Source organism: Colossoma macropomum, unplaced genomic scaffold, assembly GCF_904425465.1.
Source record: "Colossoma macropomum unplaced genomic scaffold, Colossoma_macropomum, whole genome shotgun sequence".
Taxonomy (NCBI): Eukaryota; Metazoa; Chordata; class Actinopteri; order Characiformes; family Serrasalmidae; genus Colossoma; species Colossoma macropomum.
In genome coordinates this window covers 15,351,046-15,377,666 of record NW_023494801.1, presented here as the reverse complement: position 1 = coordinate 15,377,666, position 26,621 = coordinate 15,351,046, and the positions used below count along the sequence as shown (strand labels likewise).

General features: G+C 38.0%; 1 protein-coding gene across 2 annotated transcripts in view; it reads left to right on the top strand.

Annotated features, from left to right (window-relative positions):
• Window positions 1–204: 204 nt before the first annotated feature.
• ttyh2l (tweety homolog 2, like) overlaps window positions 205–26,621 on the top strand; it is a 52,288-nt gene continuing 25,871 nt past the window's right edge. Inside the window, exons 1-3 of one of the 2 annotated variants that reach the window (XM_036590280.1) lie at window positions 205–1,117; window positions 11,489–11,661; window positions 22,892–23,003. In XM_036590280.1, coding sequence (XP_036446173.1) covers window positions 989–1,117; window positions 11,489–11,661; window positions 22,892–23,003 — 414 coding nt within the window. In that variant the 5' untranslated portion in view covers window positions 205–988. The remainder of the gene's footprint in view (window positions 1,118–11,488; window positions 11,662–22,891; window positions 23,004–26,621) is intronic. The other variant, XM_036590279.1, reaches the window with a different exon arrangement.

Below are 26,621 nucleotides of genomic sequence, written 5' to 3'. Positions count from 1 at the left end.
TAGGTGTAATATGTATATACATACAGACATATATACATGTGGACATCTTCCATGCACAAAGGTAGGATTAATAAAGACTATAAATGAGGCATAAGGGAAGGAGACATCCCAACGTGAACTGCCCAGCACCAGTACTATATTATGGAGAAGATTTTTGTGTAATTATAACACTAAAGCAAACATGGATTTTCTAATTCTAATTAGTGGTGGCCAGAAAAGATACTAGAAAATGAAATATCTTTGTAGAATAATTGAGCCTCTAAATGATGGTGCAGGTTATACAACTCTACAAGGTGGCATGGCATGCCATTACAAGAGAAAATTGATTTTAAATAAAATATGAACAATCCTCAGTCAAGGTCAGTTCATTTACACGCATGCATTATAAATGCACACCCTGTTCTTTCACAACACGCTTAGAGGCAGCATTTAAGCCTCTTTAGCAATCAAACCTCACTATCTGTGAGATAGCCCTCTGGATGGAGTCTGATATGGCCTAATACCGCGGATCATTCGAGATTTAACGTGACCTGAATAGAGTAATCTCTGTCCTTTCGCGATGTTAGCCTCACATTTTATCCCACTTGAGCTCAGGCTGTGTTTGAGAGCGATGCTCAGAGTAATCATTTCTACAACTTGTCAAAAACGATGAGAGTTACCCGGCTTCCCTCTTCCCCCCTCGCCGGACGGCCTGCTGGTCGTGCGCAGGCGCGTCAGGAACAGCCGTTAAGTGCGGAGCGGAGTTCGCAAGGGCTCTTCAAGGAGCGCGCTCCAACATGGGATTAAGGACGTAGCCCAACTGCTGTGTCTTCTTTTGAGCGAGACAAACGAGAAGGAGCGCTTTCGTGATGTGTTTTTCCTGCCTCTCGCTGTAACTGACCACGTACTTCTACGGCTTTCGCAGTGGACACTCTCTGTGTTTCGATTTGTTTGAAAAGTTGGAGGGCGCGCGGGCTGCTCGCACGAGTCAGACTCGGGTTATCGCAGGATGGCATCCCCGCGACAAGGCTACATTGCTCCGTGGTGGACTTACTGGCTTCACAATTTCCCTCACCTTAATTTTAATTTCCAGCCGGTGGACAGTGGCTTCAAACCGGGGCAAGTGGACTACCAGCAGGTCAGTGCTCTAGTTTTAGCCGCGTCTCGAGAGGACGGGCGCGTGACTACTTTAGGTTACCTCAGTACCTCAGCAAGGCGCCGCTCACCTCACTAGCCGGTCAAATTCCTACTAACAACCGTTAAAAAATAACTTTCTCACTGTCAAGATATATGACGTCTTTGTTGAAGCCCAAGGACAAGTGTATATGTTAAGTTATATGAGTTGTTTTCAGCATATACACTTAAAAAAAGATGGTTCTTCGATGGTTCTTTAGTAAAAGGAATGGTTCTGCATAGAACCATGAGTTTTTACATTGATGGAGAGTGTGTTGTGTATGGTTCTGTATAGAACTTTTTAAAAAATGGTTCTTTATAGCACCAGTAAGGTTTCTTCAGTTGGTTTTTGCTTGACATCGTAACGATAGAACCATTTTTGGTACTATACAGGACCCTTTTCAAAAAGTTACTATATAGAACCATATACAACACATTCTCTGTCAATGTAAGGAGCCATTATAGCACCAAAAATAGCTATATAGCACATCTTCTGTTGTGCTGTTCTATTGTTACAAGCTTGACATCATAACAATAGAAGAACCCTTTTGAAAAAAGATTCTCTGTAGAACCAGATACAGTACATTTGCCTTCAGTATAAAGAACCGTTTCACCATGCAAAATATCATTTCAGCATGAATTAGTTCTATAGAGAACTCATGATTCTAAATAAAACCATTGTTTTTATTAAAGAACCCTTGAATAACCATCTTTTTAAGTGTGTACAAAGTATCAGAAAGTGTGTTACATTAGTTGTTCATGATCAGATTTTGATCATAAATACAGTGATTAACCCTATCTTGATGCATCACTTGGGCCAGCAGAGTGTTTCACAGAGATGATGTTACAGCAGGACTTGACTCCACTTTCCATATAAACAAATCGATTAGAATATAGAAAGAAATTGGAGAAGTATAATGACGCTTCTTCCAAGTCTGTTCTGTGTCTGGAGACCAGAAGCAGAAAGTGTTGCTTTTACTGCCCATTATTCCATTTAGAAACAGTTAAGGAGTTGACCTTGTCTTACTTACAGCACCATATCGTCACTATGCAAAGAAAAACAAGTATCTCCAACATGGAAACTTTTCAGGAGAGCGAAAAATATTCTGAACTTTTAATGTAAGTTAATATAAAAGTTTGTATTCCAAGCAGTTTTGGAGCTTTTCTATTGGTCTAATTATCTTTAAATTTCCACACAGTGTAAAAGGCAGCTGGTGTGCTTAAAAGATGTAGAAAAATAAAAATTGAAAAAAATTCAGATACTTTTTTTTTTTTGGTGGTGGTGGTGTTGCAGCCATGACATGTTGACTAGGTTACGTTCACTCAGATACATGTATTTACATGTACTTAAGTAAAAAGTGGAAGACGTGGTACTTTTCTGAGTATCTTCTGTCAGTAATATCTTTCACTTATTCTCAAGGCACATGCTTTTAATTCCATCACATATGGACACCTCTGCCTAGTTACTGCTTTTTTTTTTTCAGATTTATTTTCAGTACCATCCAACATAACTATTACTGTAGGTCAAAAATGGCAATGAGAAAACTTCAGTTCAGATGTTCATAGATTCTGTATAAGCTGTTTTTGGAGGTCTGTTCAGTACGGCCTAAGTCAACTTCCCTCCCCTCTGCAGACTGCTTTCACAACCTGCGTTTAGAATTGTGGTTTCGGGGCAGGGCAGGTTATTGTGACATCTGAGGCCATTTCACAGACTAATTCAATGAATTCTGATGAAAGTCTCTCAAACAAGATTTTAAAACCTAAAGCAGACTTGAAAGCCTGCCATTCTGTGTAGTGTCACTAAGTAATTAGTGTCTGCTGTGGGCGGCCGCTGAACATGCCTTGTAAACCTGAGAGGAAGGCTTGTAAATGTGATTTCAGAATTACGCTTTATTACCAACAGAACAGGCAGTGTCATGTATGTCCGCAGGTCTTTTCTCGTGGTTTGCTTTTCATCCTGGTTAAGCTTTTACCGTAGATGCTTTCTGCTTGTCAGTCTGTTTTATGTATCTCCACATGTGTATTGTTTTGATAGGTGTGGTGTGTCGTCATCTGAGCTGTTGCTGCTTTATACTGTAGCCAGTTGGTTAAATAGACTTGGAAAGAAAGAGGGTGTTGTCAAGGAGCCATGAGAGTATATAGGTGCAGTTAACACTGTGTTGGAGCATAAAATAGCTCCCACATCAGCATTGGATCACTCAGATAAATCCTTTGGCTTTGGTTCCTTTAGTTCCAAATCTATGACTTATATTCTTATCTGTCTTGATCCCACTTCTAGTAGTCCAGAGTATTGGTGAATACAAACACTTCACCTTGAACACCTTGTATGAATGTTTTACTATAGGCACACAGGACACATAGATGGAGGGAGGTTTGAGACTTTGACATTTTATGGCTGTGTTCCTGACTGAATCAGTACATCTCTTTGTGTTTTTGCCGTATAGATTATTTTACAGCTCACGCTCAAGGTCAGATTTCTCTGATTCACTTGAAAAAAATCTATTAGGAAGGAAAATAAGTCACTTTTATATCTCAAAGAGGAACAAAGTGGACTTTTCCTGCTATTGCAGTGACTTGACTGATTGTGAAACTCATCTAATCTTTTTGTTGCCCCTCTCGTAGAACATTGGATATGCTGTTCTTATTAAATTTCTGTTTCAAAACATGTTTGCAGTTTCCCTTCAAGGACTAACTGGTTTATTTGGTAACTGACTATGTGAGGAACTGAAATGAACTTTGCTGGAAAATAGAAGCCCACTGGATTTATTTATCAAAATGCAATTTTACATTCAGTTCTGAGCTGTTTTGCTAAAGTGCTTACCAAAATCTCTAATGGAAACATTTGCTTCATTCACATTCAAAGTGTATGATACGCTGGAGTTGAAAAGCATCACACATTGATTCACTCTTTTAGGAGGTTTGTGGTGTTTTCTGCACCTTATCTCATATTTGTTTATTTCTGTGTTATACATTTTCATATATTTATTGTGATTTACACCCAGCATGTCTTCCAACAACGTGAACGTGGCTGCTGATAACAATAGGCTAAATATAGTTGTCAGAATGGGGTCATGCGTAGAAGTTCAGCTGCAGTGTCAAATCTCCCACAGATTAGTCATTCTGTATTGTGCAGGATCACACCGTGCCCTCTGAAATGGGAACTTTTATGTTGCTTCATCTCTCACACTTCCATTACTACAGATTGAATTGTTCTCTCTATCATCTGCCTGCTTAAAACCTTTTACCGAAGATCTATTTGAACCTCTAGTAATTCTCAGCACTTTAACTTAGATTGCCAGTGATATATCAGTGCAGAGCATCCTTCGGTACATTTAATTTTACTCACAAAATGAGCCATGGTATGATGCCGTACCTAATGTGATGAGTTAAATTCAATCAAGCAAATACGATGCCTTTGGATGAGCTTAAACTGAGGGTATTGTGAACAGGTTGCAAATCATTTTTATGATGTTTCATAACTTGACAAAAAAACATGATAATGTAAAATTCATTTGCTGTGGAGAACATTTTGAGCAACCTCAAGAGAAAAAAAAACAGACAACAACAAGGATCATTTACATGAGTTTTTGCTTGTAAGACTGAGACAGACCGAATTAGTTTGGAAATGGAAGCAGATGGGGTACTGCATGACTATGCTGTGTTTATGACCAATATCTTCTAAATATTGCTTGCTGCTACCAGGAACTATAAGTGTGTTCTTCTGAAGAAAAACAGTCTGAGAGCAGGGGTGTGTCCAGCACTGTTTTATTATCAGAGTGAAAGAAATTAACCCCTTAAATGGTGAGGGCCAGCTGGCGGGCTCAGCTAATTTGCGCTGGAGTCCCTGTAGTTATTGAAGAATAAGAGGTGTCAGATCGGATTTTGTGGCTACGTCATATGTTTTTAAGAGTTAACGTCAAATGCACAGGCTCGAAAAGAATGTCAGGCTCGATTTTTGTGTCTCAAATGCAAAATCAACATTATTCTGATGAATATATGATAACAATGGCAGATAATTCACTTACATTCTCAGAAGACATGTCCTTCACCAGCTTCCGCATGTAGCATGCAATTACACATTTCCACCAGACAGTTCTCCAAATCCCCAAAACTTACATAGTGCAGGTTTAAATACACTAAGTACAGTCAGTTATTCCATAGTGCTACTGTCATATTGTTGCTTTCGTGGAAAAACTGCTATCTCTGAAATGATGAGGATGAAAATAGGTTCTTAAAGGAGAATTTGACTGATTATTAAAACGCTCTGCATAATGCAGTTGTTGAAATGAAATAAAGGAAAGAGTGTTTTGATGAGAAATGGATAATTGTGGAGAAACTTACCGCCTTACGTGGTGGTAGGAACCAAGGGTCACAATGTCTACGGTGCAAATATATCTGTCTTATTTACTATCCAGAATGACCAGTGAACCTACACATTTCTTCTGAGTTTTATATGTAATGTTGATGATGATAAAATAGTGGTAAATTCTTTACCAGAAAAACTGTTCTAACTTAGAACACCCTTCATGTGCCTCTCCAGCAGGAATGCTTTTTAAAAAATACATTTAAAGCCAAAACCTTATCTCAAACCTATAGTGAAACAATGTCTCAGGCATCAGACAAGGTAGTCATGATCATTTTGTCTAATAGCTTCCAGTCGGGGAGCTTTTAGAGACATTAAACTCTTCAGACATCTGGTTCCTATCACCACCACCATGAGCAATTATAACTTGTCAAATTTCTCTACAGTGGACCATTTCACATCAAACCACTCTGAATGACTTTGTTTGCATCTTATTAACTTATTCATGCAGATGTTTATTGATCAGTAGAATTCCCATTTAACTGTAATGCAAATTAAAGCAAAAAGATTTTATTCAGTTATTACATTATTTTGGGCCATTTGGTCCATTGATTATGATATGTTTAATGTCAAAGGCAACTGATTTTTTCAAATGGATCAAAAAAATTAAACAACAAAACAAAATGGAGTTATCAGGTCTTGATGTGACACAATATACATGGATGCTTCTGTAAGAATCTGCATATTCTTATGCTACAACTAAACACTTGCTTGTCCTACCCATGAAATGTATTCTACTGGCAGGACTTGCATTTATATCAAATGTTTATATGTAATATATTTACCCTACTGTCAGCCATTCAATTCTACTGACTGGCATTCCAGGTACTAAGCCTAGACTAAGGCAGATTTTCAGTTTAGAATCCTTCCTGACGGTCCAGTTTAGTTAAGAACTAGGCTTAATCTGTGTCTGGAAACCTAAATTTCCTTAAAATGAATTGGTGTCCTCCCAGTGGCTCTCTTTACATGTCTCTGCCTTTTTTCTGTGGCTTAATTCTGTTACTTAGTGCAGTGAAGTTTTCTTTTGGAACTGTTAAGCCAAGTATGTTGAATTGTATTTCCTGTGATGCAGTGAATTTACATTATTCAGCTGTGTACATTTTTACATACGTCAATACAGTTATTGCCAAAAGTGAGTGAACTAGAAACTAGAAGTTAGTAACAAAACTGTGATGTAATATTCATGTGGAAATGATACATATGTTTGAATCACATGTGTTCAGTGTTTTTCAGAGCAATGTTCCATTTGATAACATTGAAATTAGCTCAGACTCTTTTTTTTCAGTTTTTCCTTCTAATTCGGTTCATGACTATTAATAATATTCATAAAAAAGACCTTTTTATTTTCACTAGTGATAACCATTATGAATGTACAGTAGACTGTGAAGTCAGACCAGCCAAGTAGAAAAATTTGTTTCTCACACTCATTTGAGCAGTCTGAAAGTGTATGCAACTTTTTAGTTAATTAAAGCATGCTTAAAACAAATGAAAAAAAACAATTTACGTCAATTTTTCAGCCCGAAGCTGAAAATTGTTCTTAAAAACACTACAAAATTTGCATTATCTGCACAAAATTGTCGTGGCATTTAAACACGTTTTGCAAATGACTCTGTGCCTATTTCCAGCATCGACATAGTTGTTTCTATTATGTAACATGAGCTGCTCTATTAGACTTGCTATTTGCTGCTCTAATAGCAAGAGCCTGGTGTGATTGACTCCCATTAGTTGATTTCATAGCCCTCTGAAAATGACTGCAATTCAGAAAGGATGTATTATTCACTGAGTAACTCGGAGAAGCTTTTTACATTTCAGTCTGTCTGACAGACGTGCTGTGGCTGCAGGCCTGTAATCAGAGCTTTTACTCACCTGTTCTCTCAATTCACTTCATTCTTTCATCTCCACTACACCTCTGCTGCAGGCCGGGGAATCTCAGGGGTCACAAGACCGGAGGAGCCGTCTTACACCGCCGACTTTATCACATGACATTCGATTCAGTGAAACCGTTTGAGCCTGTCTAGTTTGTCTCAATCCATGTGGGTAACCATGGCAATATGCCCAGGCTCTCTCCTGCAGGCATCAGCCTGCTCCCATCTTACCCACTCATGACTTTTCCACCCAAAACTAAATAACTACACACACACGTGCTAGTACACACTACCTCAGCAGCATGCTTAATCTGCCCCTTAGCCTGTGCTCCTCTGAGTAACATGTGACCAGTCCCTACTAATTACTACACACAATGCATTCAAGCAAAACTGTTAAAGCTGATACATATTTCAACTTTGGAACCTCTCCATGTTTAGCTAGATTAAGATTTAACCTTCAGAGATTTAACTTAGAGTTATATTTTTGTATAAAGTCCAAATGTATAGTTACATAATTATTTAAGTGTAATTATATAATGCCATTGTTAGAGAATTATTATGTGTATATCCGTTTTACATTTAGAATCGACAGTTTGTAGTGCAGGCATTCATATCTGCAACTTTTTTCCATTTATTATGATGTCAAAAGTGATAAAGAGGGCAAACAACTTAAGAACAATCTTCCTCTACTTACACAAATGTGATATCAATTAATGTTTAGATTCCCAGCTTTTGACAGAATTTCTCTGCTTGTTTCAATGACCTTTAATGAGAAATAATTAGAGATGCACGATGGGAATTGTGGGCCGATGCAGATATCCCATATTTGTCATGTATATATCTGCTGATGCTGACACATACACATTTTAAAAATGTTGAAACTGGGACTAGATTCACCTGAATCAGCATTATAGAAAAGTATAACATTTGTTTGTATAAATAATGTAGTAAAACAAATAATTGGAGACTTTTTAGCGCAGTAGTCCAGTTTCACCCAAACGTTCTGCTCTTCCAGAACACAGTAAATAGGTCACAATTTCAAATATCGATTTGAAATATTGGTCAAATCTAAACATCTGTTGGATACTGAATTATTTTAAGCAAATATCTGCCATTTGACGAAATGATTTTCATATCATTGTGAATTGGGATGATGTCATAGACTGTGCTGAAAGGTTAGGTTACTATCATGATATTAAATTTCTATATCATTACATGCCTATAAAACTATGTATAAAAATGAATACAGTGAGCTACAAAAGTCTGAGTCAACACTGAAAATCTAGGATTTGTTTAATGTAAATTTGGAAATAAAAGAGCGAAATGTTTAGAATTTAAACAAATTTAACACAAAGAAATATCAAGAGAAGTAGGCCTGAGCGATAAAACGGTAACGATAATTATCACGATATAACTATCCTCAATAGGACTATAAGAAATGTTCGATAAACTTTCGATATAATAGACCATTCTCACACTTCTATGTTCTAGCGAAAGCCCTGGTGACGTTTTCTACTGCAAGGAAAGCGACACTACTCCGCTGTCGCCAGGAGAGGGCGCACTTCCGAGTTTTTCGACATGATTAGAGAGGGAGGGGGCGACGGGTAAAATGAGTCCCAAATATACTTTAGCAATGTCCAAAACGTGGACTTGTACATTCCCTGTTTGAGTGGAGCGATTGGCGATCTGTTCTCCTGTGACCAAGTGTGAGTGATAAGTGGCGTAGCTGTACTGTCCTAAAGTGAACTCACCTCTGTCCTAACATCCTAACCAGCTTTAGCAGTGTTAAATCACATCTGCTCCACACAACTAAAGCACCGTTACAGCGCCTGAACAGTCATATTTTAGTATTAGTGCATTCCCAAGCAATGAAAGTTAAAGAAAGAAGTGGGTTCATGCAGTTACAGCCCTGATTTAAACGAAAGTAAACTGAGGATGCTGTGAGGCATTGGAGAGTGGGAGAATGCTATCTTTCCAGGCTAGCTGTTTTTAGCAGCACAGCGAATTGATGATACTGTAGATCAAACAAGACACAAAAGCACCGCTTTCAGTTTAAATGTAGCTAAAAGGAGGACACTGTTTGTCTGGTGTTAGATATATTGCGGTTTACCCCTCAAACTATTACAATAGAATAGAGAAATCCAGTCGTCTTCTAGCTGGTGTGTGAATACTGTGATATGCTCTGACATGGATGTGGTAGGAGTGATGGCAGTAAGGCCGTGTGATCCATCACTGATGTACCGAGCCGGCTAATGTTTGCTGTTTGTATTAAGCTGATGTTGTTGAAAAACTAAACAGTTTAGCACTGTTATTGGCCACTTGTTTAGCATTTGTAACGGGATAGCCAAGCACTCATCACCAGACAGCTATAAATAATCTGTTTTCTTTCTTAAATTATGAATATTACAAAAACTGCGGCCGTACTTTTCCAGCTGGTAAAAACAGCTCACCAGAAACTTTCTCCCACTGTCCCAAGACAGATTTGTGAAATGTTCCACTGTTTGCCGAGTGTTTGTCATGTTCCGACCATAAAGGATAGTTTAAAACAGCAATTAACCACCCAAGAACAAAAATCAGCCTTCAAACTTAAACTTCAAACTCAAAGAAATAATGATTTGACATTTATTGCGATATGTACCGATATCAAACGATATGAATTTTGTTTATCGTGATAACATTTTTGGCCATATCGCCCAGCTCTAAAGAGAAGTAAAAGGAAGAAGAAATGCTTGAGATACTGCACTATTTCTGAACCACTATTCAAATTTAAGCAAATTTGTGATATAGGCAGTGTTGAGGCTTTTGTACCGAAAGGTCAGATTTTTTTATCTGATCTCCTTCATTGAAGCTTGTGGTCAGGTGACTGTCGAGTGGATATGATCTGCTCATCAGAGATATTTTTTAAACAAACTTGTGGAGCTCATGCCAGCTTGAGTGCACGCCATCATTAGAACAAAAAAGGGGTAAATCATAACTTTGTATTTAATTAGAAAAGAATGCAAATTAGAAGCATTTTCATTAGTGTTATCAGTCTTTAGGACCCCACTGTAAATTTAGGGTTGCACGATATGGACATAAAATGCGATGTCTGATAAAGCTGTTGGATGTCACAATGATAATATGAGAAGCGATAAGTTATTATTAAAATAATGTGCCTCTGACTGGACATGCTGCAAGTACTGACTTTTTTTTTTTGTAGTGTAAACAGAAATCAAACAGACCTTTTCACAAATTACAAAAGAACCTTTCACTATTGTGCAAAATAAAAAGAATCAAATACTAAGGGCTACTTATATCAGAACTACAAGCACATTTTAACAAGGACACACACTGTCACTGATGCAAAGCAGTGATGTTATGAAGCATCAAAAGCTAATTGCAAATGGACAATTTGCTGTCTGCAGAAACATGAATGAGTTCCATGAGTTCTATTCACATTTCTACTCAGACTGCAAACACATTTAAATATTATATAATACATAATATATAAACATAAATAAATAAACAAATATATATTGTGTAAATATGTAATTCCTTAAAAGATTTGTTGTGACAGTAGCTATTACTGCTTCATATATTTCACTATATAGTCTATGCATTTTAACACGGAGAGTGAGAACTATCATCATGCTTTATTAGAGACTAATAGTACGAGATTAAGTAGTTGCAGAGCTGTGCACGTGTGTGTGTTGTAATTGCCCATTTAGCTGAATGGTTAAGTTACTCATTCTCCACGTGGGAGAACAAGGTTCCAGCCTGGTGCAGGGAAGCACTTGTTGGACTTCTTATGCTCCATTGCAGCCAATCTAATTATGTCACTCTGGCCCCGCACGTGTGAGATGATTTGATCTGTTCGGTAATCACAGCTTTTAACAATGTGTTTATCACCTAAACTCATATCGCAATAGCAATAAAAATATGAATTATTGTGCAGCCCTAATACATTTATAATTAAATATCATGCTTTTGTTATTGCTGGGGGAGACTGTGACTTCTAAAGGTTAATTAATTAATGGCAGAATAAAACTGTTATCTCTCTACTGTTTTTTTTTTTAATTTGTCACTCTCTTGCCCTCTCCCCTGTCATATCTTCTCCCTCTTTTTGCAGTCCCTGATCTTCCTGGCCTGCGTTGCGGCAGTGGGCCTAGGCCTGAGTCTGTTGGTGCTGGCCGTTTACTTGAGTTGCCTGTGCTTCTGCCGCAGGGAAGAGGCGGAGGAGACCAAACGGCCTGATGGCTGCTGCATCACATGGACTGCTGTGATCACGGGCCTGGTCATATGGTGAGTAAATCCACCTCACTCTCACAGGGTACAGTCTCCTGGGGCCACGCTGAGCACCCTGGAATGTGGCCGGCTTGTTTACTGTGTGAGAGAAAGAAAGAATTGGATGGAGCACAGCAAGTACTGTACAAAAAAGAACTGAATAGCGTACAGTGTGAAAGGCAAAAACAAGGATTGGATAGAGGATTTTAACCATTCATTGGTGATAAATTCAGCCACTTTAGTGATCTTTAGTCCTCTTTCACTTACTAAAATCTGCCCCCAGAGTAATTGGAACCCTTGCTTGTGGAATTGGAGCTTACTGTATGCTACTGTGTTTTCTCTCACTATATAAAACAAGCATGATATTGCCTTTATTGTTGAATGCATTGATAGTTTCTGGGAAAGCATTCAGATTCAGATTTCTTACACTACACCAAGGATAAAAGTGACTGAAGAGTGAATTATATATAGTTCGCTTGCTCAAAATGATAGTTTGTGATTTAAACACAATAAAAGTCTATGCATCTTCAACTTTGCTGGATCAATTTCTTTACATATCAAAAGTAAACATGACAGTGACATTAAGAATTCATGTCTTTAAAGTAGAAGAACAGATTAAGAGGCAGAAACTGCTGCCAATTAAAGGTTCACTGCACAATAGCCGACGTAAATACATCAATTACATTGATAACATGACTGACATATTTCTCCAGCCTCTTCCTTTTGTTGCCTATTCTTAAATGCTACACTAGTTCATGTATTCACAGAATTTGAGTATTTTTCTGTGGAGCTCAGGGCTTTGTGTTTTTAGACAGGAGGGGGAGCGGCAGTGCAGGCTTTATAATAATGTTCTATTTAGAATTCACATCCCGGCCCTGATCAGAGTGAAATGCTCAGACAGGACCTGCATTACCCCTCTTTGCTTATGAACCGCAGGCTGGGAAAAGTGCTGGGGGGTGGCGGTGGGAGGATGATGTGGATAGAGCGAGATTGACATTAACCTGTGACATTTCATTTGGAGCAGCTGACGTATTTTGCCAAGGATAATGAGGCACTATAGTAAGGGCTGGATTTATAATACCGCAGGTAGAGAAGGGGAGAGGGCCACGCTGAGAGGATATGTCTAGGTTTTAAGCCAAATGTTCTGGCCAGTGTTACCTGTGGAGTTCAAAACAGAAGACGCTTGAAGCTGAAGTGCAAAAAAGAGAAATGTCAAATCTGAGACCTGCACTATTTACTTATTTGCATTTCTCAGGAGATAATATACAAGCTCAGTTTTAATATGGAAAAAATGAGCTTCTGCACACCCACTCTACAGTCAGAGCCTAGTCATGGCACTGACAGGGCTGCAGCAGTCACTTTGAAGGCACAGCATCCTCTAGACCCATGATTCATTACGCACAGTACTGCAAGCTAAAATAGACAAAGATGAAGCAAAAACCAAAATGCCCTGATGACACAAAAGCGCCCATAACTTGGATGGTGCTGCGTCTCTTGACAGGCGCGTTTGCGTACGTGCGACCACAAATCGTTCTACTGCAGAATTGGCGAGAGGAAGTGGGCGAGAATGAGATGTCCCTGGGCTGGAACCAGGCCAGTGAGCATGAATTCGAAGAACGTCAGCAGTCCACAGCAATCAGTTCCCAGTTCGGTTCATGCCCCGAAGATGACTCTTGCTCTCTTTTACCCACTTAATACAGAAGAACTCTTCTTTAGACATCAGAAATAGCTCAGACATTAACCCTTTAAACTCCTTGTGGGCATGTATGTGTGCCCACTCTTTAGTTCCTCACTCTACATAGCTTATCTGTTTGTTTCAAAGTAGTTGCTGAATAATAAATCTTAAAATAAATTCACAACAAAATATTTTTAGTTTTTAACATAATCTCTGTCTACCACATTTATAGCCTAAGATTAATTACTATTGGTAGTGACTTTACTGAACTTCGTTAAAGAAGAATGTTGATCAGATTTTATTATAAATGTAATTTGAGTCAAGGGGATTTCTGTTCTTTTCCTTCTTTTATAAGGGAAACAAAATTATTGCCTGTGGTTCGGTATAGGCAAAAATTTACATCACGGTAAAACTAAACTTTCTGACAGTTTTGTTGGATAATCATGATATACATTTAACAAATCTGTATTAGATGTGTAAGTAAACCTATTTTTGTAGGTTAATAGTGGCTTATTATTCTGGGATGTCCCTTTACTTTTTAATTAAAAGCATTTTTATCAAAAAAATAAAGCTGAAATATTTTTGTTGTGCAAAATAGTAAAAACAGAACTAACCAATATATAGATAATATTACTTTTTAACATTATCTAAGTGGACCTATCAAAAACAGTACTAAATGTTTCAAGTCTGAATTTCTACAAGGCTAAAATTTTCCATTCCACCTTAAATGGAGCAGCAGATGTACATGTACATTATTTGTAGCATACTGCCCACTACCAGTCTGCAGTAATTGACCGTAGGCTATATAGATGCATTACACATTATACTAGGCCTGTACCCAGTGACAGTTAACTGATTTACTGTGAAGGTAAAAACTTTTTGCTGCCAGGTTTAAAAACCCGTTGTTTATTTAATGATTAATCTCATGCAAATTATAGTAAGACCCCAGCATTCCCATGCATGAACACATGAACCTTCAAACGTTTGGAGAAAACGTTTGTAAAAAATGCGACTGTTGAGCTGCGCTGGTTGAACTCTCTTGGTGTTGTGGGAAGACATTATGCCTGTGTAGCTGCCTATATGGTACGGTGTACATTTTATGAAATCCTCCATCTATTCTCCTCCGCTACAGTGTTAGGTTTCAGACATTGGGCAAAATAGTTCTAGGCTTAAGAAAAAAGACATGAATGAAATCAAGTCTCAGCTCTCATTCATCAGGTGAAACAGGCTGTTTCAAACAGCCTCAGGGGGCATAGCTTCAGAGAAGAAGACGTCAGGCTAAGCTAGGAGGCCTTAAATGGTAATGTCTGTATGACATTCGCAGTTCTGTTCTGTTTTTTTAATACGAGTAATTACAGTGTTGTGTCCAAATCAATGTCACAAAGATAAAGGTTTAACTCATATGCTATCACTGTGTTTGTTCACACATTGGTGGACCATCTCCAAATTATTTAACAAAAAAGTGTTGCTATATCATCATAATTGTTATTATTTAAATAAACATGAAGCCCCTAAAGTTTGTTGGTTTACTGTGTTTACTTTCTACATAGTTACCCCAGTAAGAGGATTCTGGCACAGATGTACATTGTATACAGAAGTGACTAGAGATTAGGTTAAAAAATGGATTCCTTTAAAGTGTTCCTTTAAGAAGAAACATTTAAACAATTAAAACTAGGATGCACCGAAACAGGAGGAGCAATTCTGATATCCTATATCTTTTATATACACCATTTATCAAATGTAGAAATAGGCACTGCGTCTGCCTGGATTAGCATTTCAGCGTAATCGCTGAATAAGGTGAAGGAGGTTGTTAAATAAACATTTTAGCACAGCAGTCCAGCTTCACCTCAATGTTATGCTCCTCTGGAGGGCAGTAAATACGTTATCAAATATCAGTATGAAATATTGACCAGATCAGCTTATGCTGATATGATTTCAATCTTGTGCATCCTTGATTTAAACAATTAAATGAAATATAATGAGTTAAAAAGCATTTGCTGTATTTCCTTGGATGTTAAAATTCTGCCCTTCAACTCTGCAATGACTAAACTGTCAATCCTGTTTTGTTATGGCCTTATCCCCCACCATTACTCCTACATAGGGTCAGTGCGCTGTTCACAGTACTTGCTTTTCATAATGCCAGTGAAAGAGAACAAAGGATTTTTGCCAAAGTACTTAATTGAATTGCGGAAGGGTTCACCTTAATCTTGTGACAGTCATGTAAGTGCTGAGTTCTGATTGAATTAGCTTGCTGTTAACATTCCACCTCTGAACACAGAGCCCCTTGTAGTGTTAAATGCTACAGCATGATGCTGCTTAGCGAAAAGGATCTCTTTTAACCCTTTCCCTGTGCCCTGACTCTGTATTTCTTGCTACTGTGCGCAACGAATTTATAGTCTAGTCTTGTATTTTTTTTCAAGCACCGAATGTAATTTTATTGAGTGACTCCATTGGTATTTTAAAGATTCTAAGCTGGGTAACGATGTCTGGTAGTTCATAACTATTCTTGTTACATTTAAACTAAATTAAGCTGTCTAGCTTGATTTTTTTCATTTATGAAATATATATCTCATTCCATAAATGTATTCAGCTAATTAAATAGGTTGTCTTAATTGTAACATTTAGATAACTGTCAGACATTGACACTTTTTTCTTTCAATTTTAATCACTTGCTGAGAACTTATTTTAAGCAAATCAGCCTCAGTAAAAAATTAATGCATTCCCTCTTTAACAGCTTGTAAAGGTATTTAAAAACTTATTTGACTTTTAATTTTCCAGTATTGTCTTTTTTATATTATATGGCATGCATGAACAATAGAGACTACAGGAGCACAGAGACAAAAGGCAAATGCAGAGCATTGTAACAGGCTATTGTAATAGGCCTATGTATTGTGATTAGTCATTACATGTTGTTTCTATATCATGAGAAGGAAGGACAGCAAGGTCTTGGTACAGTGCCATGTTATAACATCTTCTGTATTGTACATCTACTGGGATAGTTCTTGTAAATTTACCGTTTCTCTGGCCAAACATTTATAAGATGAGATTGTGGTTTCCCCTTTGCTTACTTTAGTACTACCTCTAAACTCCCCCACTGCTGGCAAATATTGACTTCCGAATGTCATCTTGTTTTTGGTTGACCATGTTCCATGGTCCTGTCTGTATGTCAGCTTAATTTTTCTGAGTTAAAGCTATATCAGCAATTCATGTTATTCTTGCAGGAATAGTTTCATACTAGTTTGAATCCTGATTTAACAGACATGTTTTACTGTAAAAGCAAAAACATCTAAACCAATGCATGTATGTCACCATGTGAGCATAGAAAGACAGTTTGTGCAGAGATCTACTGGGAATCTTCAGTGTAAGCTGGTTCAGTCAATATTTTCAGCAACTGACAGTAAAGACACCTAAATAATAGAGACCTAATTCAGATTGTACTGTTATGGAGCAGGCTGAAGCAGGCCATTACAGGACAAGGCTTTTGTTTGTTTTTTTTCACTGAACAATAAATTAAGTTTGTTTTGAAGTTGGCATGACCTAATGATCCAACCATATGATCTTAGTGTCTTTTGTCTTGTGGATAGGTGATCTTTATTCAATTATTTTACTATGATACCTTAATTTTATCATATTACCCTCTGGGCCTCACAGAGCTGGACCATGTCAGTCCTTGTTATCAATTATATAACTGCCCTTTGCTCTTTTTGGAATATATAGTTGTGGAATTAAGACGTTGCATTGCTACCCAAGGTGCAGTTATGTGGTGATGCCAAAAGCATGAAGAGACCACCCAGTTTTTTTTCATTTCTAATCAAAACAGACATTAATTACAGGTGATTGTCAGGAGATGTTTCTGAGTAGATGAGATGTGAGATAGTATACTTGCATAAATAAGGTGAAACTCAAAGGAAAATAAGTGGAAAAAATTGGGTTTTCCAAACTGGAGTTCAAAACCAAGTATTAACTTAAAATGGGACTCCTAACAACCATGCAAGACCCAGTCTTTCTGTCCATCCTTCCACTGGGAAAAATGAACTCAACACTATTAGTCTAAAAGGATATGTAGCTGTTAAGAAGCTGTTACTCAGAAAAGAAAATAAACAAAAAAGGAGAAAATTTGTAAATCAAACAAAAATGCTGCTGGTTTTCTCAGAACAATGGGTTGACCACCCCACAGTCCAGACCTCAACATCATTGAATGTGTTTGGGATTACAAGGCTTGTGAGAAGCAGAAATTGCAACCAGCTTCTAAGACTGAACGTTGGAAATGTGGTAAAAATATTCCTGCAGATTTCTTTGAAAAACTGAAAGCAAGTCTCCCAGAAAGAATGGAACAATAGAGTTGGTCTTAATACCACCATTAATAATATTCAAAATACTTATATATAACATATATAAATATATATATATATATATATATATATATATATAAACATATACCTTTTACCTAATAATGAAAAATGAAGAACTAAGTACTTAAATGGCTGTTGTGACTGTAAATTAAATGAAAATACCAGTAGTCTCTTACATCTGCACTGTACTGTTCGCTCATATTGTAAATTAATGTACTCATGTTTGGATAGAACAGCCAGACAGAGTAATATCTCTTCACTTCTAAGGCCTCCATGTGCCTGAACTCATGTCACACATTCATCCATTTGTTCCTCATGTTTGGATAACCAAGCGAGAGCACAAAATTGTATTGTCAGCATTTTTCCCCTAAGTCCTTTATAATATAAAAGTCCAGGGTGGGGACACTTAGCTGTGCTTAGAGTGCTGATGATGTAACTGAGCCTATTAAAGGTGTGTATTGATGGCTGGAGGCCCAGCCGCAGTGAAGACTTTCTGCAGCCTTCATGCCTCAAACTGCCTTCCAGCAACAGAACAGCAGCAGATTAGTGTGAGGGCCTGTGTTGTTAGTGCTGAGACATTTAGCCACATCCAGTCTGCAAGCAAATACTCTTATCCTGAGCTGCTCTCACATTAATTAGTTCAAATGCCATCCAGATATTTAGCGAAGCAGCAGCTGCTAAGGCTCTTACAGCGAGGCAGAGTGAAGGATCACAGCTCATTCACGCTAATGCTCGTAGCTCGTAGCATCTTAAACAGGTGCATGTGCTGTGGGGTGGAGACAATGAGTTTGAACTGGCAACTTTTCATACTCCCATTAAAAGGATTACTTGCTGTGAAAAATACTGTGTTGTTTGGCCTTTTTTAAACTCTGATCGTCAAATTAATCAATAGATTACTCAATGAATAATATAATCAAGAGTGACAGCCCAACACGAAAGGTCATTTACAGTGCTAATGTGAGTCGTCAAAGAATGAACTTCATGAACATTGTGCGGGTACTCGAGTCTTCGCGCCTTTGCCGATATTCTTTTTCTCGCTCTTGTTCAGGAGGTTCTCGCGCATTACTCATCAGATGTGAGTCCGGCTTCAGTCTATTCATTCTCATTTGTGCCTGATTTGATTAGTCAGAGGAAATGAATGGAAATGTGCAGGCTTTAAGTGAGATGTAATGTAATGAAAGCTCAGCTTTCACTGCTGGCTGAGGGAGAAGCAGCAAGCATGGAGAGTCCACTAATGCGAGCTGAAGCGCTGCTGGCCTGAGAGAGCCTTAGCAATGACAGAGAGAGATAGCCTGGCATCCATCATGATTAGAAGATTCTAGAGGCAGGATAGCCCCCTTCTACGCACACAAACACACATACACCATGCAAGAGGACGTGTAACAGTCGAAATATCTCTCCCGCCACTCGTATCCGCTCTGGAACTTGTAACAGCAGGGCTGCTTGGCCCATCTGTTCAATCCCCATTGTCCTCTCGTGGATTTCCTTTGTTTACATTATGGCCGATTTTAGGCTGCTTTTGTTCCTAACAGTGTGAAATCTGACAACAGCTTATCTATTACGTATGCTCTCTTTCTCTATTTATAGACACGGTCAGAACAAAACAATGTATCTCAAAATTGTTAACGTTTCTGGAGAAAAACTTGACTTCTTTTTTAGTTAATGTGAAAAGATTTCTTAAAGGCAGCTATAGCTACAGTGCTACTTTCATATTGCTGCTGTCATGGCAAAACCCTGTATCTAAAAATGGTCTCTTTATAGGAGAAGCATTGTTAACTTTAATTGTAGGTTAAAGTAATGAGATTTTATTCTAAGTATTTTGGACCATTTCTTTTGGTATATTCATAAAGACCAGTTGATATTTTCAAATGATATAAAAAAGAAACTGAAAAAAGTTTAAAAATGGGCTTATGAGGTTTTATTACAACTGTGATTATATATACAATACGTCAGAGACCACCCTTTGTTTATTTAATTTAGAGTCAAAATGGCAATACATGCAAGTTATTTTTTAGAATTATTTCTGAGGTGATTAGATATAATGTAGTACTTGCATAAGGAAGCAGAAAGAGAAAGAAAATTAATTTAAAAAAAAAAAAGGGGAGAAAATGGGATTCCTTACAGCTGTGCAAGACCCAGTGTTTCTGTCCATCGTTCTACTGTGAGAAGATAAATCTTAATTTACAAATCAAACAAATAAACTGCTTGGGCTCCCAGAACAATTGACTCCAACAATTGTCCACCCCACTGTCCAGACCTCAACATCATTACTGGCATTGAGAGAAGCAGAAAATGCAACCAACTTATAAGACTGAACTTTGGAGGTGTGGAAAAATATCCCAGGAGATTTGAAAGCTGGACTGCCGAAAAGAATGGTAGCTTTAAGAAAGGAAAAGGGTGGAGACACTACATAGGAGAATTTCAGTATTAAATTTAGCTGTTGAGGCCTCATTGTAGTTTTCTGTCCTTCTGCCTGACACTGAAAATGAATAACTTCTACTTAATGGCTGTTTTGACTGGAAATTAAAAAATAAAGGGTGGTCTCTGACTTTTGCACAGTGCTGAATGTGTTCATGTGCTTATGTGCTGTGCATCTTTATTTGTTGTAGGTGGATGACTATAACTGAAACAGTCATGATCACAGTGTACAGTTCCTACATCTCTTATATCCCTTCCAAAAGAGGAAATATCTTTTTTTTTTAAATCACCTCTCCTCTATTCCTCAGTTCTCTGAATGCATTTTAGATTTTACTTAGGTTAGAATACAATGAAAAGAGTCCTATAAATCATCTCAGCCAATGCTTATCCAAATGCAGGAGAGGTTAATCTAGTGCATGCCTTCTCACTGTTTCCTTTTTTCACAGCTTCTGAGAGATAGCATCTCAAAAAAAAAGATACGCAGAGGCTGGGAGAGGCTCAAAGAAACGGAACGATAGAGAAAGGCATCAAAGCAAGACGAGCACACACTGAGACAAGATCTCATACATCCATTAAAATCACACAGGGGTAGGTGGGTGGGTAGGTGGGTGAAGCTAGTGCCTTGCTACTGAAGGACAGTGTGAGTGGTCCTTGTGCTATATGAACCACAGTGTGATGAGCACATGGCTCTAATGAAGTAGCCTAATGAGACCAATCAGAGTGTAGAGGACAGGCTGAAAAGACAGGCTATGGGTTTATGACACTCAATACTGTACTCTAATTAGACTGACTTGTTAAAAGAGTCACATTTCTACTCTGCTTTCATTTCTTATTCAAAATGACAGGTTATATTAATGAAAGAGTATGTGCAAGCATTTACATTATTCTAATATTGCATATAGATATTAAAGTGTGCATGAATATGGGCCTGTACTCGAATGTGTACAAAATTTCTTAAAATGTGTATGTATTCAACACAATTATGGCTTACCTAGATAACAAAACACAAAAAAAGAATTTGATATATATTTAGGGCTGGCCTGAAGAGCATTTTACTTCTTAATAGGGTTGGTATAATGATAATAAAGTGATATTCAATTTTAGTATTTAGTATTCAAAATTATGTAAAAAATTATGTGTCAAATTTCTGTTCCACTTCTTAACAGCCAAATAATCACATTCCACTCCAGTGATATTTTAGAGGGTCTCGCTGATTGGTGGTGTGGGAGCTCACCAACAGGTGGCACTGATAGAAAGAGAGGAAAATCGGTGCCAGGAAAACCTCAGAAAAACTAAGCTTGATAGTTGTTTAGTGATGGCTAAAGGCCACATATGCCACCATGTTCGATTCTGGCTTTCCCTCTTAGACATCCTCCAAACAGTTTTCATTTTAGCATTAGTTAGCTGGAACCAAGCCTGTGCTGTGCTGTGTGGCGCTCCTGGCCTGGTAAATAACCTATCATTAGTTTAGCCAAAACACATTCGTTTTTATCCTCTACTCTTTTTTCAGCAGAGCACCAGTGAGTCAGAATCAAACCTATTCCGTGGTGTGTGACACCACTTGGGTTCGTAGCCCAGCGTTACGTTAAATTACCCTATCAGGCTACTTGTCAAAACACCACAGAACAGGTTTAGTTTCACCTTTGTGTCCTTCCAGTAGCTTCACTCTTTTAAATTTGAATCATTGTCATATAAACTCTTGTTGGTGGTTTACTTAGCCAGAATGAAGCCTGTTCTGAGGTGAGTGGAGGTGTTGTGATGCTAGCCTAGCTAATGTAAAGCAGATCCTCAATCCTACTTAGCAGCACCTTTTAACATTTATTAATTGTTAAATAGATGGTGGGATATTTATTGAATGATATCTTGAAAATTATGCACTGTTTTCATATTTGGTGATCATGTTCTCTTTTTATTTTTTTTTTCTATTATGAAGTAATGCAAGACAAAATGGCAATAAAGCATCATAGATGCTTTTATGTCACTCATGCCGCACTACACATGAGGCTGATGCTTTCCACTTGTGAAGCATAAACTCCATAGAGATCCAGTTAAATCACACACTGTCACTTTCTGTAGTGTTCTAAACTGTTCCTGTCTGAAGCAGTTACGTCATCAGCTCTTGGATAAGGAGCACTACACTTATTTAATTCAACTTCTCATGCATCCATTGTGTACCAACCTATTATTGCAAATATTTCATTGTGTCTATTTCCTATTGTCCACTAATTTAAAGTGCTTCCACATGTGATTTCTTTCTGAGACATCTCAGCTCTTTTAGTTTCAGTGGCTACATGGAAAGCAATGCAGTTTGTTGCACTCTGAAGCAAGGTGATGTGGATGTCTGGAATGAATTTATGATGTATTCATCTGTATCAGCTAAAATTTTTTTATTTTTTTATTTTATTTTTATTTTTTTTTACTGTTGTCCATACATGATCAATAACTGTTCTATTTAAAGGCTTATATATATGCATATACATATTATATATTGTTGTTTAGACTATTATTTGGGCCAGTCCTGAATATATTCTATTGTGGAAATAATCCACACTTTTGAATCAAGTATATTAGTGCATTCATTTTTTTCAGCATATGTTCATCTTTCAAGCCTCAAACGGAGAAGTCACCTTTCCTTTATGTGAAGTGAATACAATTTAGAAGACCTTATAAGGCTTCCACGAATCATGTTTCTTTGCATCAGTTCTCTGTATTAAATTGTGCTTGTAAAATTGCATTTAAGAGCATGTGACTAACCTGAAGAAGCATTTATGATGATAATGTCCTTTGCCCTTTTCCCTCTCAGTTCTGCAGTGGGAGTCGGTTTCTATGGAAACAGCGAGACCAATGATGGGGTCTACCAACTGACCTATTCACTTTACAACGCCAATCACACTCTGGGTGGTATTGATAGCCTGGTAAGAGTTTGTGTTCCATTATGTGTTTTATATCTCTCTTTTTTTAAGTTGTCACATTCAGCCGCTTTTGCCTGAGGGGTAAAAATGCATGCCCACCCACAGAAAACAACCAAGGGCTTTGTTGAAGGTTTTTTCTCTGTAACAAAAAAGAGTGAAGGGAAATAATAGTGACAGGTGAACTTTGTCCTGCTCTTGCTCGTGGTCTGTGTATACTGGTTTGTGTGTGTGTGTGTGTGTAGGATCAGAAGAAGGTATTAATCACGATGAGAAGGCTGGGACTAAATACCCATCTGCCTAAATGGGAAATCTCTCTGTATCTGCATCTCTGATCAGCAACAGGCCTCACCTGACATGCAAGAAGATAGACATAGATGGATGGATGGATGGATGGATGGATGGATGGACTTACACATAGTACATATATTTCCACCTACACAGTACAAAGGCACCATTAACTGTAACATTCACATTCATTGGTGTGAGAGATGTGGGGTGTTAATGTGTGCAAAACAAGGCAGTGTCTGTTATACAGTACTGTGCAAAAGTAAGAGAATTTTATTTAATTTTCAGTAAAAACAGTCATTAAGCATAAATTATTAATTTTCCAGTGTCAGTAGAAAAGTACAAAACATGTGTTTAATAGATAATTACACAAAAGCCTTCAACACTAGATAAAATAGCAAATCTATCCAGTTCATCTTTGAGAAATGGAACAAAATTAAGCTCAGCTTGCTTCAGATTTGAGAAGACAGATCTGAAGACACCTCAACACTATGAGTGTAAAAAGATGTGTAGCGTTCATGAAACTGTGAGAAAAACTGAGAAAAGATAATAGAAAAAACAGAAGAATGTTTGCACTAGAACACCAAAACTGGATATCTGAGATGTGGAAAAAGATTTCATAAATTGATGAGTCTATAATTGTAATTGGGATTAAGAAGCAACTTCTAAGATTAAGTTTTGGAGGTCTAGGAAGATTTCTTTGAAGCAAGTTTCTCAAAAACAAATAGAAGCTGTTATAAAGGCAAAGGATAGACACACTAAATACTGAAAAAAAATATTGTATTTATTTGTTGAGGCTTCTGCATAATTATCTGTTAAATATATGCTTTCTGCTTTTTCCTGACGTTGAAAAATAAATAAGTAAACCTAATGGCCATTTTGATTGATTTAATTAAATCAATGAAGGGTGATTTCTGACTTGGTGGCACAGTGCTGGATGTGTTATTGTTCACATGGAGAGGTTCATGACACACACTCGGGACTCAGAGCTTTGGGTGTTTTGCGGATTCCTCCCGTTCAGCCTGTTGAACAAGTTTATAGCTCTCAGATGATGTCTCATAGCACTTCTCCAGACCTTCGTCCTTGGAAGACACTCTGCACTGGAATTACACTAGATATCATGAAGTCAAGTGTGGTTCATCAGAAAACACAAAAACAGGAACCAAAGAAGAGCAGCACCGCTATACTTGTAGGATTAAGCACAGAAGAAGGACAACATGGAAAACCCCCTACAAGAAAGCACATGTCGTACGAGACATGATCCTTTTCACTTCTAAAGGGAATTTCCACCCATAAGCATTCATTGTCTCCCTCGCTTAGGTATTTACTTCTTGGTTTTGAATTACCAAGCTTGTCAAAACAAATCACCTGACATGTCTTAATATAGATCTGATCGGAATACAAAGTAAGCGCTCTCTCATTTGGCATGTGCACAGCGTTTGTTGTGTGACTGACAGACAACTGAGGTGAATATGAGTGAAAAAAGATTTTATGGTGAAGTCCTTTAAAAAAACAACAGCCTCTGGACAGAGACCGTAGATCTTTTATTTTTTTCAGGCTCAGTTTTCTCCGCAGCTGTCTGGATTGTGTGATAAGCTGATAGCTATCTCAGGAGCGCCCGTTCTCTCCCACTGCCGATTGAATGCCTGCACTGTGTTATCAAGCCTCCGACTCCTCAACCCATTTCCTTTGTAATTCAGGGCTTGTGGCATTTTTAAAGCGTCAAGCTGGCAGCTGCGTGTCCCTGCGTGGATCTGCTTGCTGGCTGCTGGAGTGCAGTAGAGGAATGGTTGGACTCACTGGCTATCAGAGCTCCACTCTCCCATACCAAGCTCTTTGCCAAACTGCCGTCTGCCTGTGGCAGCCTCCAATCTGCTGATGCACAGCCTTTCAACATGCCCATGTCACCCTGCCAGCCCTGGCCACTTCTATGCTTTTTAAAGTGGTGGTTTGTTGAGAAATCACATTCACAGAACTTTCGATTAGCCAAGATTTATTTGGTGTCCAGAGTTTTGCGCTGAAAATATGAGGGTAATGTTTCTAACGGGTAATGAACACCTAACGCCAAACTGCTTGTCTAAATGATCACAGTGGCCTCATAGTGCATTTGAGTTGTTTTAGGGCTCATATTCTACATTTCTTTTTGTGGCTTCATGTACTCAAAATGCTTATTTTTGACATTATCATTGTGCAGCCTTTTTCTTGGACATTCTTGCAGGTTCATTTACATATGCAGCCCATACAAACTGGGAAATCAGTGTTACATTTAGAAAATCCGGTTTTCCATGATTTGAGCCCTTTATGTAAGCTCAAATAGACTTGCTTATGTACTCTCTGACACTGTATGACTTAGCGTTGTCTGTAAAAATGGACGAAAGCATGTCATAAAGCTACAAACAGCTATATATAGTTGTAGGACCCATCTTGAAGCTTAAATGTTGTCCATTCTTTTGTTCATTTTTATAGATAAGAGAATATCATACAGTGCCATAAGCCACAAAAGCAGCCGTCCATTACTAGTTTGGTACATTAGCTTTATAGCTCCAGCACAAAACTAAAGCAGCAACCTTCAGTAACCACATAAGAAAGCATCCATTACTTGTTAGCTTCATTAGCCTCATAGCTCCTGTGCCAAACTACAAAACAGCAAACTTTAGACACCCAACATGTCTTGGCTGACTGACTACATTTGGGGTGAGGGGAAAATTGTGTCTATTTGCTTTTTGACCGAGTCGCTTTAAGGCAGCTTCTACATTCAGCTGGGTTATCTAGATCACCATTCACATGCATTCTTATCTTCCAAAGCCCTCCAGGGTCTGGGCACTGCGCTATCGCTTGATGCAGCAAAATGAAGTGGACCTAACGTAAATTGAGTCAGAAGCACAACTGAATAAATCCAGTTTATTTCCCTGTGAAAGACCCACCTTGAGAAAGCTGAGAACCATTGTGCACATTTCCACATGTCGTCACAGAGCTAAGATTGACTGAATTTGGGAATGTGGAATTGATAAGTGAACGTGATGAATTGTCTGCGAGGTGCTGCAAGACAGGTTTAAGAGCAGCAATTTTATTTAAGTTACAAATAAGGCAGAGATGATGTTATTTTTAAGTGCTTATTTTCTGTACTGAGGAGTACAGAAATGCTCCTTTGGAGACCTACATAGAAGGTTTCGTTTGAAGCTAAGCTGGGATGAGTCCTGGGAGTTGTAAACGAAGGCAGGCCACAAGCATCCTAATTTCCTCTGAGACATAGTAGAGGAACTGGACAGATGGGCTTTGCACTGCATCTCCAGATTGCTTCTGCCCTATTGCAGGATATGCTTTACCTACCTAGTG